Below are 15,307 nucleotides of genomic sequence, written 5' to 3'. Positions count from 1 at the left end.
TTTGCATTATCTCAAGTCAGTCTTACAGGATACTGAAATAATTTGCTGTGATGTTTTTTTTTTTTTCAAAATGCTCGAAATTTTTTTAGGGATTTTTTATTATGCTATGATTATGTTGTCTAAGGGGGTACTCTCCCCCATCCTACTTTTTCTAATTTTTTGAGTGAGAGCCCTGTATAAAGCCTAAATACATAAAAAATTTATGCACAAATGCTATTAAAAACAAATATAAAAATAAGCAACACCTGGCATGTTCTAGTTGCCCAATGGAATTGGGCTACTTTTTCTAATTTTTTGAGTGAGAGCCCTGTATAAAGCCTAAATACATAAAAAATTTATGCACAAATGCTATTAAAAACAAATATAAAAATAAGCAACACCTGGCATGTTCTAGTTGCCCAATGGAATTCTGTGGTCAAAGATGAACAAAAAGATATAAACACTTTGGTTGATCTCTCTGAGGATTCCCTACCTCTCTCGAAGAAGTGATGAGACTCCTGATGAAGAAAAATTGTTGTTCGATTGTTTCCTCTTGACATTTCTAAGATTCTCTTTTAAAATGAACCTTATCCGCGGTGAGAAAGAATAATGGGGATGGGTTTATTGCCGTTAACCAATAAGTCTTTGTACGGTTTCATGTACGTACCTTTGAAAAAGTCCAAAAAATGCTGCTACTTTCATTTTTTGTATCACCCTCTCTTTGAAAAACCTAAATTTAGGGATTTCCTGCCAGCAATGTGTAGCTATTGAGAAGTGATCCACTTCATTATGTTTTGCACATCTGTCATGTTCATCAACACATGCTTTTAATGCTTGTCTCATTTGTCCAATAATCTTGTTTGTCCAAACCAAGAGAACAATCTCCACATTCAATATATTAAATGCTCTATTGTTTCATCTGTGGGACTGGATATTTGGAGGTTTCAATTTCAGATTTCTTGCAGGCAAATGCATAATGTTAAAACCAAATTTGGCGAGGGGTTTTCTAACATTTAGAAGATTTAGTAGGATGAAATGGCATTGCACTATCATTTGTTCCCAGGGTTTATCTGAGCATTTTTGCCAGGTAGTTGAAGCAGGGGTGGTCTTTTAACTCTTTTTTTTTTTTTCCTACCAACATTGTATCCCTAATCTTTGGCAATTGCCAAAATAATGTCTTGTTTTTAGTTTCATTTTATATTGGCAGTAAAATCATGATATAAAAAGAAATAGGCTAACAAAAACGGAATAGAATCGTTCCCTGCTTAAAAGTATGGTTGAATGATAACCATTATTTTCTGATTATAAAAACTCATTAACTTATTATGTTTCCGTGTTATGAAAGTTGAAAACTTTAATTTGTTCTTATTTGTCTAAAAGAATACTTGAGTATTTTTTTAATAGGGGGCCGTTCAAGTATTACGCCATCATCGATGGGGGGGGGGGTGTTACGATTTGCTGACTTTTGATGACAAGGGGGGGAGTGGGGATTGGATAATGCTTACGTCATCAACCACCTTTTATGAAAATATGAAATATTTTTAATGGCATCTTACTCGATGCATCAAAAACGAGAAAAACCTTTCGATAGTTTGTGGCCAATTGAAGCAACATCCCCCTATTGATAAGTGCCCTACAGAGCCACTTTAGTGATCTCAATGCTTCGCGGATCCAAGTGATCTTGAAATGTGCTCGGGCCGCTTAAGTGCTCTGGAAATTTGCCACGCATCACTTAAATAATCTGAGAATGTGCCGCGGGTAATTTGAGTGATGTAGAACTGCACTGGGGGCCACTTAAGTGCTCTAAAACTATGTCACATGCCACTCAAGGGATCTCTAAATGTGTCACGGATCGCTTAAGTGTTCTGGAACTGTGTCTCGGGTCATTTAAGTCATCTGAAAATATGCCACGGGCCGCTTAAATGTTCTGGAATTGTACCACGGGATACTTAAGTGATCTGTAAACGTGCCACTTAGTTCATTTTTACTAAATTAGGTTTGAAGAGGGCAGGCCACATTAAGTAACCCCCAGGGCCATATTTGGTCGGCGGGCCAAAGAACTTTATGTGATTTATCATTATATGGCTAAGAGGGTGGGTCGCAATGAATTTATTAAAGATAAATTTTTCGAGTTCATAGCCTTCAAATAGCATTGAAATTAACAGAAATTGATTATAATAACATATAAACGTATTTTCTTCCAAAATTTCAAATTTAAAAAAAAATTATTTTTTTTTGCATTTAAAAAATTAAATTTTTGATCTTGGGAAGGGGGCACAAGAGAGCCCCCCCCCCCCCAGGCCTTCCCCCCGTATACGTCTCTGATCCCACCAATATGCGTTAGGTTTCAGAGGAGCAGAGCTGATGACGAAATTTTGCTGACAGGGGGGAAGGGGGTCAAAAATGGCTAAAAATTTGCTTACATAATACTTGAACGGCCTCTAGGTAATTTTCTATGTGCATTTTTTCCCTTCAAATTTTTATGGAGATAAATTTCATTTTTATTATCCACTCGATGGGAATCAGTGGTACTGTCACATTTTGCACCATTCCATAATGTAAACTGCCCAAAAAAGGTTTTCTGTGTAATAGGAGTTATATGCTTTGTATCAACTGAGTTCTATTGAGCAATTAAGGTATCCGACTACCTTTCTTGTCACTTTTCTTTAAAATGGTTCTGGAGTGAACTTTAAATACATTTTTTGATAGAAAGTGTCTCGAAATGGTCAAAACAGTGACAAATTTTGGTCTATCTATTATATTTTCTATGAAAAAGTAGTTTTTATGTCAAATTTTAGGCAAAATTCATGTGATATTCGAAACACGATTGCAAAAAATTTTATTAATGAAATCCTTCGTGATTTTCACAGTGCATTTAGCTAGTAATGTTGCAGGTTATGAACCAAAATTTAAAGGATTGCGTGATATGTTCATAAGTTACACCAAAATATGTTTAAGTACGTGTGAATTTTTTGAAATTTCATCCTACATTTTGTCTATAAAACACTGTCATTAAAAAAATATATGTGATAGACCTTAGATTTTGGTTCATAACCTCAACAATATAAGCAAAATATCACATTAAAATTTCGTAAGGATGCAATGCACCAATGTTTACAAATCATGTCACAAAGTTAAGTAAAATGTCAAAAATAGCATTCTTCGTAAAACACATTTAAAGTCTTTATTCACGTATTACTTGTATGTAAAAACGCAAAACTAAAGTGAACGTAACTTTGATTCTAAGCGTCATATGAACAAAACAAGGCCAGTTTTGGAATCACAACAGATAGGGATTTTATAAAAAATAAAAAAATGAAAATCCATATTTTCTACCAAAATGACGTTTTCAACGTAGTCGGATACCTTAAGTATTGTTTAATGACTGAAATAAAAAATTACTTTTTAAGAAAACTGATTATTTTTCTCCATTTTTGACAATTTAAAATGTTCCAATCTGAAAGATAAATTTATCTATATCCATTTCACGAATTTAGTTCGTATTTTCAGGTTTTCATCTGTGGTATCAGTCCCCACTGGCTTTTTTTAACCAGTCATGGTGAACTTCGCATCCACCCAATGGGAATCGATGGTACTGTCACATGTTTTGCACCATTCCATAATGTAAATTGCCCTAAAGGTTTTCTGTATTTCAACAAAGAGGTAGGTGATTACCCATTTGCTTTATTTAATAAATTTTAACTCATATATACAGTTGACGCTCATTATAACGATCCCATGTTGTTGCAAATATTTCATTATAATGACTGGAAGGATAAGTCCCAAATGTTTTCATATATGTTTTACTTTCAATATAACAACCCTCCCAATATAATGCCTGTTTTCGATGGGATGAAGGAGGGGGGGGGGGTCATTATATAGAGCATCGACTTTATATGTATTTTTTCTTTGAACAAATTAACATTGCTTTTATTTCATGCATATATCTTGTTTTTCAAATCACAAAAAATCACTGATTTTTCAAATACAAACACAAAGGCCACAACAGGAAAATAGCCAATGAGGTGGCTAAAAAAAAAAAATTCCCATAAAAAATATGGATATAAAGATAAATGAATATATGGATATATGAATGTATGGATGTGTTACAGTAAAGTAAGAGCAGCTTGATGGTTTAGTTGTATTGAATATCTTTTCAACAAGAAATTTCTAATATGTATTTGTTTCATTTTTACAAAATTTGAAAAAAAAATTGAATAATAAAAGTTTTCGGTGCTTTCTTTCAAGGCTGTGTTTTTTATAGATATGATTTGTCAGTAAAGAAATTTTTTTTCATCTAAAAAACCCCACATATTTTTCTCAAGTCTTCTGTACATTATTATTTTAGGAACACTTGCGGATATGTGTTTTGCCTACTCACTTACTTTATGATGCTCCATGGCCTGTGCGTAAAGTTCCTCTACGCTGCACTCCACATTTCCTTTGTTACCATTATGAAACTAAAACATATGTAGTCATCACAAGCAATATGGAAGTGTTCACCAAGCTTGTGAAATTCAGTGGTGATGAGAAAGAATTTGAAAGTATAGAGAGGAGTGAGTATCCAAATGTTGATGTATGGTGTTTTGAATACACAGTGAGATAAATTCTTAAATTTTCTACCAGCAAACTTAATTTTTATTCCAAATTTTTTCTTTTCCAGTTTTTAAATTTTTGTTTTATCTTCCAGCTGATGAGCGTTTCATTGCTCCTGTGACAGAGAAATTTACTATGCAGCTGTTCTCTCCAGTTAGTTGGGAAGTGATTCCCAATACGTCCATGGAGTTTGAAGAGTGGGAACATGTTACTTGCATGAAAAACGTCATGCTCATGTCGGAAGGTACAACAAGTGGTTTGAAAGGCTACATTGCATTGGGAACAAATTTTAATTATGGAGAAGATGTGACTAGCAGAGGAAGAGTGAGTTTAGGTTTTTCCTTGGAATATTTTTGATTACAGTATTGCTAACATATATATATATAGGATGATTGAAATTATTTGTTCATAGGACTATCCTTACAACCTTTGACTGTAGAAGTAAATTTCTAATTACAAAAAAGTAGTTAAAATGACTTGTAAAGTTTCAAATGACGTGGTTTCTTAAAATTTCGCGTCACTAAAACATTGTAATTTTTCATCTTCAACATTTCAATTAAAAATATGTATTTTTTTGCAAATGACTTTTCAAAGCTACATCTGATTGATTGAAAGTTTTAGCACAAAAGGACTGTACAAAAATTTGTTTTAAACTTTTTATGTATCCGACCCCTCAGAAAAAATTTAACATTTTAAGAAATCAAATGTCATTCAAAAACTTATTGTGTGTGAAAGAATACTTCTAAAGTCAACATTTGAAGAGATAGTCTTATGGACAAACAATTTGAATCACAGTGTATGAAGTAACATTCCAGTACTTATGTAAATAATGGATGTGCTAAGTATTCATGAAAAAAATAACTGAAAAGGTTTTTAATCAGCTTTTAATGTAGAGTTTGTAAACTCATTGAGGAGTTTATTTTAATAATATATAAATAAGCAAATTTTTATTTTGTTTATGAAATTATCATGTGTATTGTGTGGCAGCTCACCATCGGTAAATAATTAATTATTGTGGTTTTTTAATTCTGGTTGGTTTATGAATTGTGTAAAAAATAAACATTGTCTTATTAATGAACTAAGTACACCTGTGTTTCCATAAGGAAAACAAGGAGCTGCTTCAAATTTTCATTGATTCAATTTTTCTGAAACTTTTCAAGATATGAATCCCTAGTTAAACTTATTTTGATTTTAAAAAGAGGGACTTCAGTTTCGATCACTTTTATAAACATAATTATTACTGCTGCTGATTAGTGAACTTTGTCTTGATTTTATTTGAAATAATGAGAGAATTCATTAATTTTTCATATCTAGATACTGATTATTGACATCATTGATGTTGTTCCTGAGCCCGGGCAACCACTTACAAAGAACAAAATAAAAGTATTTGGTTCTTTCTTATTTTTTTTCCCGAATAATAATTCAAAAAATGTGCCAAAAGCTGTTAATAAACATTATTTTTTTTAAAAATAATAATTTTTGTTTGTTTTGCTTAGATGGTTTATGCTAAAGAGCAGAAGGGTCCTATAACTGCAATCTGCCAAGTATCAGGCTATCTTCTAAGTGCCATTGGACAAAAAGTAAACCTTGGTTTTATATTTTCTTTAATTGTCTATAACTATTTTTATTTAGTAAGTAATTGAGGAGCTAATTTTCAAAAGGGAACATTTCCACTCATTTCCATTTTTTTTTCAAAATGAACTTTTTCCTGAATGTTTGGAATGAGTTCTATTGGATTATGCAATCAAGTTTATTCAAACAAAAATATTTTTATTCGAAATTTGGTAAAATTAGTCGCTTCTATTCTACAGAAAGAACATATCCACCTCATTTCATTTTTGTATTTTTCATTCAAAAGGGAACATAATGCAGTTATCCTTCTTGAGTAGAAAATATTGAAAAAACTCCTTATAGCGGGAGTTACTCGCTGTTGTACTTTCTTCTTTGTTTCTGCTACTGATGAAGGAACTTCATATAGTTCTGAAAAGCGTATAGCCGTGTTCGTTTTGGAATTTTGGGTAAACCCAAACGTTGATTATTTAATCGTATTATCAAACCCAAAAGATAATCCATTTCTATACAGGTTCTCACATTTTTAAGTGCAGCAGCCTCTCATTTTTAACCCACATTCAGGAATGTTGTGCTTTCGATTGAAGTCACTATTGAAAATGTAACTAACATTGATGAAGTTGTCTGTAATATTGTGCCTTTTCTTTTACTCAAGAAATGCATGATCTAGTGCATTTTTATCTCTCTGTCACATTTTAATTTTTCTTTATTCGTCTTGTAAGATATTCATATAATTAATATTGGGAAGGATGAAAACTAACGATTATAACTCAAAATACAAAAATAGGACACCAAACATCTGTTTTGAGGCTAATATAGCCCCTTTCTTCAGTGGTAGAAAGGCTTATATATAGTACAGACTACTTGCTTGAACGCAACACATTTTTGATACAACCACATGTTGTCGGTGCTATAACAGACTTTCTACTACTAAGAAGGGCTATATTTTGAAACAGCTGTTTGGTGTTATTTTAGTATTTTGAGTTATAATCGTTTGTTTTCATCTTTCTCACTGTATTCAAAAGATATTTCTTTTCTATAATTGATATTGTTGATTATATAGAGATATATGTGATAAAGTTTCCATTGTATAAAAATTTTATGGCTTTCTTTTGAAGGTGTACATCTGGCAGCTAAAAGATAATGATCTGATCGGTGTGGCATTTATTGATACTCAAATTTACATCCATTCTGTTATTTCACTGAAAACTATCATTGTTGTTGCTGACATTTCTAAATCCATATCGCTACTCAGGTACCAAGAGGACAGTCGAACCTTATCCTTAGTTAGTCGAGTGAGTTATTATTTTTTTATTTCTACTTTTATTAATCCTTAAAACTCCCTCTTTTTAGGTGTAATGTTGATTCAACTGGAATTCAATTATGCCATTAGGAATGTCTTTTGTTGTTATTTTTATTGCCATCTTTCAAATTTATTTCTGATACACTTTATATTACCTTTTTTTAATCCATTCTTAAGAGTAACGATTTTTGAAGCTTAATTTATTTTTTCTTTGATTAATAAACTAACCAATTTCATGAAATTCTTGTTTTAAAAAAAAGTAAATCATTACTAGAGTAAAACTCACCCCCTAGTGATCACTAAAAATAAAAGAATCATTCTGTCAACTGACCTGTAGCCATTTATGAACATTGTTTGCCTTCTATCATCTGAAAGCAAGTAATGACTCACTTTTAACATAATTTTGAATGATGCTCAAAATATGGCTGGTTCTGAGTTATGCAGGATACATATGCATACACTTAAATGGGTGCATTCCTGTAAGGCCGGTATTACACTATAAAAGTTTGATAAAACTTTGAAATCCCTTTTATAAAACTTGAAAATCTAACTAATAAGGTTATTGTCTACATTCTAGAAAATGCAACTGGTGACCTTATTGGCTGCATTTTTCAAGTTTTATAAAAGGACTTTTATAGTGTAATACCAGCCTAAGGTTCAGGAGATCCAGAAATTGGAAGAAGGCTCCAGAGAAACCAAAGATTGTAATCAAGACATTCGATAATGAGTTAGAATTGTAATTGAGTTCTGTGTGAGGAACTATAATGCCCCAAAGCAGAATATGCCGAAATGTGTGACGTATGTCGCAGAACAACCAGTGCTGTTGCAGAACAATCTGGAAGAATTTTAAGAAAAGTGTAGAAAAACGCTATTATGTATATTCGAATTTTTACCGCAGAACATTTTCAGTCAGCTGAGGGCTCGTTGTAGAACATCGCAAAATATTCTGCTTTGGGGCTATAAGGAAGGAGGAAAGAGGAACTTAATGCAATATTTGTTTGTTCAAAATGTTGATGTTTGATAACCCTAGTAAAAGCCCATTTAAAGTATAGTCAAATCTTGATAAGTAGAATTTGCAGCAGCCAACAAAAAAAAACTCAGAGGTATCGTTAGTTCGATTTATCAGAAATTCCGATTTCAGAGTGGGAAAAGAAAAATATATTAAAATAACAGCGGTATTTATGAATTTTGTCTCAGTAAAGCATGTCAAACTACTAGAGATGAAGAAATTTTGGAAAGATAAGTTATTCCCTAATTTAATCATATTTAATTATTGAATGAGAATATATTTAGAAAATAAACTAACATACATATGACTGTATTATGGAAACGGGCGCATATATGATACTTATTTGAAAAAAAATATATAAACAAAGTGTATATACAAGGTTATTTTCTGTTAAAAAATGCTGTGATTTTTGACTGTCTCTCTTCTTTTTTGTCTTTCATTCATGAGAAAGCCATTCCCTTTTGCAAGCAGACAAATGAATATGCTAAATTCTTTGTCTAAATGCTGAATTCTATTACTAAATGCTAATTTCTATTGCTATTTTTTTAAATTTCTCTCATTACTGAAAACTTAACTTAAAGGAATAAAACTTCGAGTTAAAGGAAAATTTTAACACTAAAATACGGAAAAAGTTCTGGGACTGAGTGAGAAAACTCTGACTTATAACAGGTATTTGAGTTATCAGAGTTTGAATTATCCTGAATTGACTGTATTTATTCTCCCATGTTAATTTAGTGGTGTCTGATTCAAGATAAGGTGTCCCTGCTTTTTTTTTGTTCCTATTATGTAGATTTCTGCAACTTAATAAAGCTATAAATTTGAATGTAACATGACAGTTTTATCGGGCTTTAAGTAGTCTTCAATGCATAGCTAGCAAAGAGCTTTTTCATCACATATGTGTATAACCTTGTGGCCAGTAGGCTTTACGGAAATTTTTAATCTGACCTGCACTGTGTGCAAGAGGTTGAAGACTCTTTATATTAGTGTTTCCCATTGTGGGCAATATCCCTCCCCCCTGGTGTACACCAGGGGACTTATACCCAAGGCCACAACTATATATTTTTCTAGCAACAATGCATTATGCCTCCCTATGTAATTTTGAATAATTTTAAAAGAATTTAGAAATTCATCTGGTCCAGCCCCAGATCCACCTACACCATTCTTTTGGCTTGGGCCGAGGTATCTGTTAAAATCCTAAGCAGAGGATTGAATGTCTGAATTGTGTGTGTGTGTGCGTGCTGGCTGTTGCATATGCGCTACATTTCCCCTACATATTTCATGGGTATCGTAACGTGCATATTATGGTTAAATTCTTTAATATTTATACATTTTATCTTTTCATTAATGAAGGATGTCAAGCCTATGGATGTTTATTCTATTGAGTTTCTGATAGACAATACTCAAGTGGGGTTTTTAGGTAAATACACACACACTTGTATTTTCCTAAGTTTTAACTTATGACTTCTATATGACTGAATAACTCTGAGAGATAGCTCGTAACATATTTCCTTTCTCTCTAGTTTCTGATGCAGAAAAGAATTTAGCTTTATTCATGTACCATCCAGAAGCCAGAGAAAGTTTTGGTGGAATGAAATTGTTACGGAAAGCTGATATGCATCTTGGGCATCATGTTCTGAGCTTCTTTCGAGTTCGCTGCAGGCTGGGTGATGTGCCTAACTATGACAAAAGGTTAGCAGCGACACTGGAAAGGAAGCATGTTACCATGTTTGGTGAGTAAAGAGTTAATTCACAGTGGGGTTCCATACCCCCTCACTATTATAGCAGGAAATCAGAAAATGCTGATATTTTAAATTGCACTATGTATAAATATTATCATGAATAATCAAGGAAAAGTGGTGTAAAAAATGTCTTATTTTGAACAGTAAAATAATGCTTAAGATAACTTAATGTAGATTGCTATCAAATACAGGAAAAACCCCTTTTTTGCAGACACCAATGAGACAAAAATATTTTTCTGAAAAAAAATTGACCACATCTATGGGTTGATGACTGTCAAGAGGGGGGTTTTATTGTACTTTGTTATTTTTACTGATAAAAGAAAAATTATTTCTGTATACAGCTGAACACTTTTGATAACCAAAATGTTTGATATTCGTTGATGTGAAAATTTATTTTTATGTTTCATATGTAATAATGATTATATTAGAAAGACATAATCTGTTTTCTTATTGTAGCAACTCTTGATGGTGGAATATGTTACATGTTGCCTGTGCCTGAAAAAACATACAGGAGGTTACTGATGTTACAGAATGTGCTTGTTACTCAAATTCCACATACTGCTGGTCTCAATCCAAAAGGATATAGGTGGTTATTGAACTCCTTTTAAAATTGCTTTTTTTTTTTAATGTGATATTCTCATACATTTCAAGTACTTTAATAACTTGCTGCTCAGTTCAAAGCTTTTCAAGTCTTTTGATTTTAATTTCAAATGAAATATACATAAATTATTAATGAATATATCAGCTATCATTACCAAGGCCCAGATATTATTGACCTAAAAAATTACTATAAAAAATAGCACAAAAACTCGAAAAAAAATGCCCAAAAAACTAAAAAAATAAATGCTATCAAAATAACAAAACAAATTTCTTTGAAAATGAATTATGTTCTAAAGTTGAAAAAAAATAATAATTTTTTTCATAGTATATGGAGAAAATCATAAAAATTTATTCTCAACATTATATTAAGTTCATCAAAAACTGTCAATGTAATTCTCAAATAAAACAATTTCTAATTTATGAATTAGTTAACGAAAACTAAAAGACAAAATAAAAATTTCTGTTAGTAAAGTTTTATACTGAGATAATGATGGTTCAACATCAATAGATGTTGTTGGGGGATAACTGAAAAAAAAAAAAAAAAAAAAAAAATTAAAATTAATTTCTTTTCAATTTTCAAAATTTTTATATATTCCTGTTAAGACATCAGAAAGTCCACTGCTTTCCTTTTCATCATTTTTTGAGTTTTGTAGTAGCAAATCAGTCTACCACACCTGAAGACTGACTGACTTAATAACATTAATTAGTTACATGACTTCTTTCTGCAAGGCCTGAATGGGGGGAACCAAAATGCTGTACAATATCTGCCCTTCAGTATTCCCTTGCCCAAACACATCTTGTGAAATCTTAATGTTTATGGATCAAAATCATTTAACATGAATTTAAAGATCTGAAAACTTTCCCAGTAGTGCATGCAAGTATTTTTTATGTTCCCAATCAACCTTCTTAAATAACGAAAAAGATCGTCTTTCTCAATAGGATCAGAAAATTCCTTGAATTCATTTTCATGTGATGTTTTGTGAGGAATGAAGAGCGGCCAACTCTTGGAATTTTCACTAAATACAGTTGAACCTTGTTATAGTGAACCGTCTGCAGACACAATAAAAAGTTCACTATACCCAAAGGTTCACTATATTCAAATTTGTTGAAACATTGAAGTTGGTTAAATAGGTGTTCATTTAGTACCACTGAAAAAGTTCACTGTAACAGAGAGTTCACTATATCCAGGTTCGAATGTAGTAAATTAACTTTGAATTGTTACTCAACTTTGCCTGTTATCTATAAAGAAAGATGCAAATGAAGTGATGAAAGCAATGTGCATCTTTTTAATTAAATTAAATTTCATCAACATCCAGGCCCTTATCATTACCCTTACCACTTCTATGGTTGAGTTTTCTTGATCACTGATGAAATAACAACCATGATATTGTATAGATGGGAATCTCGGGGGGGGGGGGGGGGGGGGTGCAAGAGCTGCGCCGAAACAGTTATCTTGCTACAAGGTGCCAATTCTTGTTTGTGGTTCGCGGAGGTATCGCTAATGCACTGTAGTTCATCAAATACCCGGACTTTAGGAAAAAGAAGCATGAAAATTTTGTTCACAGGACGCGTTCTTTCTGAGACAAGGAAAAAGATATAGAGGGGGAAACTTCAATTTTTTTTCACTTCTCACCATCTACCTCAACCGCGTTATCTTGTGACCTTGGAAAGTAGTTCTACTACCTTGAAGTAAAAAGTCCTGTACTGTTATTAGTATAACCTGCGGGCTATCAAAGTCCATAACGGTAATTTCACGGCTACCAACCTGCGTTAAAAAACAGCATATCTACGGCATAAATTCGCATTATTGTCTGCAAGATCGCACACCCGCCTTTGCGAATAATCGAAAAGGGGGATTGGTTTACTCGTTTATATCACCAACATTTTTCGCAGATCGTTGGGAAAAAGCAGGATCTGTAAAAACCATCTAAAATATCCATAGTTTTTTTGTCTTGCCACTATGCGGTCGTGTGGTTGTCGTCTGCGGTTGCCGATCGTAACAAATTCACATCGTGAAAATCCGGATTTGGCAAACAGGGCCGGCTTGAGGAAAAAAATCTCTACCCATGCAGAACCTATTTTTGGCGCTACTGACCACGTTTTTTTGGTCGACAAAGCTTTTTTCACCCTTTCAACTCCATTTGGCACCCCACCTAGAGCGGCGCCCAATATAGGTGCCCTGCGTTGGTAGGGGAGGGGCATGTTCTTAACAATAGTCAAAGGAAGGAGTTTGTACTAGGAGCATGCTCATTTTAAATAATTCTGTGAGAGATACCTATTATATATAAATGTCCTACCTTTCCAAAGCATGTTGTCGGAAAGAATGAAATGTTTGCACCCTCTCTTCTTGTTTTTTGCACTTCCTCTCGTGCATTGCTGGGATGGTACTTTACTCCCTCATGTATTACTGGGATGTTTCTTAACATTGCATCTTGCACTACAATGCAAAGAATTACAAGAAGTGAAATTTAGTTCAGAGAATATAGAGAGATAGGTATTGGGCAGACATATTTAAACTTTGCAACGTTGAAAGCAGCCCAAAGTTCACAATTTTGCCAGTTTTGGTGAATGCTTTTTTTATCTTTCGCACATGGTAACGCAGACAGTGAAAGAGAGTTCAGTGTTAACAAAAGTCTGTTTGAACAGTGAAAAATCTGTTCATCCAATGCTTTAATGGAATAAGACACGGAATCTTATGTTCAAAGGGATGAAAAATTTGAAAAAAATTGTCAGAGATGCTGAACTCTTCTAAAAGTAACTCGTGATTCGTATAGAAAATATTGTAACAGCGTTCAGGCTAAGAAAACAGCAGGGAAAAAAACATTTTTAATCTATTAATTGCTATTTACTTGAGAAATTGTTTAAGTAAATAAGGCATTTTTTTTATATTTTTCTCGTTTTTTGCATTTTGCTTTTAAATTTGATCATTTCTTTAAATTCTGTGAGAAGTTAACTCTTTTTCATGGAAACCCTTATTATATTGCTTACACTTTTTTTTGCTATATCAGAATGAATAAGATTTTGGCAGAAGATAAGCAGCAGAAATTCTTGCTGCCTAGGTTTTCAGTATGCATGCTGTTTAATTTGAAAAGAGTGTAATAATTTTTATTCATCATTTCAGTAATGCATGTTTTAGTAGTGACAGAGATAAGATACTTCAGAAAAAATTTAAATGGACTTTAATTTGTGAAGGAAATTTATTTATAGAATTATTTGTTCCAACCATTTTTGGCAAAACTTTTGGCATTTCACAGAAATTTTACTTCTTATATTGCAGATATAGTTAATTTTTAGTTCTGCTCCAAAAATGAAAGTTTCTGCTCCAAAAAGGATGAGGGGCACTTGCACCCCTGGAATCTTCCATATAATGGATCCACTTTTGTTTATTTTCCAAGTTTTCATATTTAAAGCAGTAATGCACCTCTTTGAACACTTTGATTCATATTTTCCATTAAAAAAGCAATATATATTCATATAGTAACAGATAATTTAATTCAAGCAATACTTTCTAATTTATATACCATTACTAGTTATCCATAGGAGAAAATTTTTTTTTCCTATTCTTTAAAAATTTTTTGTAGCCATTGCTTGGAGCTGAAAAAACTGAAAAATTTGTTTTTATTTTTATCAGTTTTAACATAAATGGTAGATTTTCTGATTTCATATTCTCCACACAATATTCGTTCATGTGTTCCGAATTCTACAGGGTGACAAAAATAGCTGTGTGTAACATTTTCTCCAAGTAATTTTTTTAACATATACATTTGTTAATAATTATATTCACTTAAATTTAAAGTAGCTGCCTTTGGCTGTGATACAAAGCTTCAAATGATTTGTAAAATTTTAAGCTTCATGCTGCACCTCTAGAAAGTTTATCCCATTCCTGACTTAAAAATTTATTCAGCGGTACCAAACTTTGGTAGCTCTTAGTACATGTCCTGGCTTCTGAAATGGACCACATGCTGTAATCCATTGGATTGAAATCAGGGGAATATGGTGTCCATTCAGATGTGATGAAATCAGAAAAATGAGTTGTTCACCACTGCTAGTTAACTTTTCCTCTGTGAGCTGCCACTGAATCTTGTTGGGATGTCCAAATGTCTTTCTCAAAATTATTTTGAGACCATGGAAGCAAAACAGCTTGCAAAATATCTTTCTGGTAAACACGTTAATCATTTTTGACCCTTTTTTCCACAAAAATGAGAGATGCCTCTCCATTGGAACAAATTCCACCCCAAACTATAATGGATTGAGGTTTTTGACCGAGGTTATTGAGGCCGTTGAACAATGGATGATGATATGAAATCCAAAGAAGTGTTTATTGATCTAATGATTGTGCACTTGCTCAATTGTGAACAGCTTTTCATCTGTGAAAAAAAATGTTCTCCCATTGGTTGTAGAACTAGTAGCCCGATGTAACAGTGCACGACATCTTTTCAGTCGTACTCATTTATTTTCATCAGTAAGTTGTCATTTTCAGAATTGATAATCCTTCAGTTCCAGTTCTTGTTT

At 32.7% G+C, this 15,307-nt stretch overlaps 1 protein-coding gene across 2 annotated transcripts in view; it reads left to right on the top strand.

Moving 5' to 3' along the window:
• Cpsf160 (cleavage and polyadenylation specificity factor subunit 1) overlaps nucleotides 1–15,307 on the top strand; it is a 69,892-nt gene that overhangs the window by 46,372 nt on the left and 8,213 nt on the right. For both annotated transcript variants that reach the window (XM_089245796.1, XM_089245797.1), the window contains 9 exons: nucleotides 3,490–3,642; nucleotides 4,328–4,535; nucleotides 4,670–4,899; nucleotides 5,890–5,958; nucleotides 6,072–6,155; nucleotides 7,263–7,439; nucleotides 9,807–9,873; nucleotides 9,977–10,186; nucleotides 10,652–10,781. In XM_089245796.1, the coding sequence (XP_089101922.1) occupies nucleotides 3,490–3,642; nucleotides 4,328–4,535; nucleotides 4,670–4,899; nucleotides 5,890–5,958; nucleotides 6,072–6,155; nucleotides 7,263–7,439; nucleotides 9,807–9,873; nucleotides 9,977–10,186; nucleotides 10,652–10,781 (1,328 nt within the window). The remainder of the gene's footprint in view (nucleotides 1–3,489; nucleotides 3,643–4,327; nucleotides 4,536–4,669; nucleotides 4,900–5,889; nucleotides 5,959–6,071; nucleotides 6,156–7,262; nucleotides 7,440–9,806; nucleotides 9,874–9,976; nucleotides 10,187–10,651; nucleotides 10,782–15,307) is intronic.

The sequence above is a fragment of the Pholcus phalangioides genome, unplaced genomic scaffold, assembly GCF_987345545.1.
Source record: "Pholcus phalangioides strain wild (caught in Gottingen) unplaced genomic scaffold, Ppha-v1.0 ptg000016l_1, whole genome shotgun sequence".
NCBI lineage: Eukaryota > Metazoa > Arthropoda > Arachnida > Araneae > Pholcidae > Pholcus > Pholcus phalangioides.
This window is presented reverse-complemented; position numbering and strand designations above follow the sequence as displayed.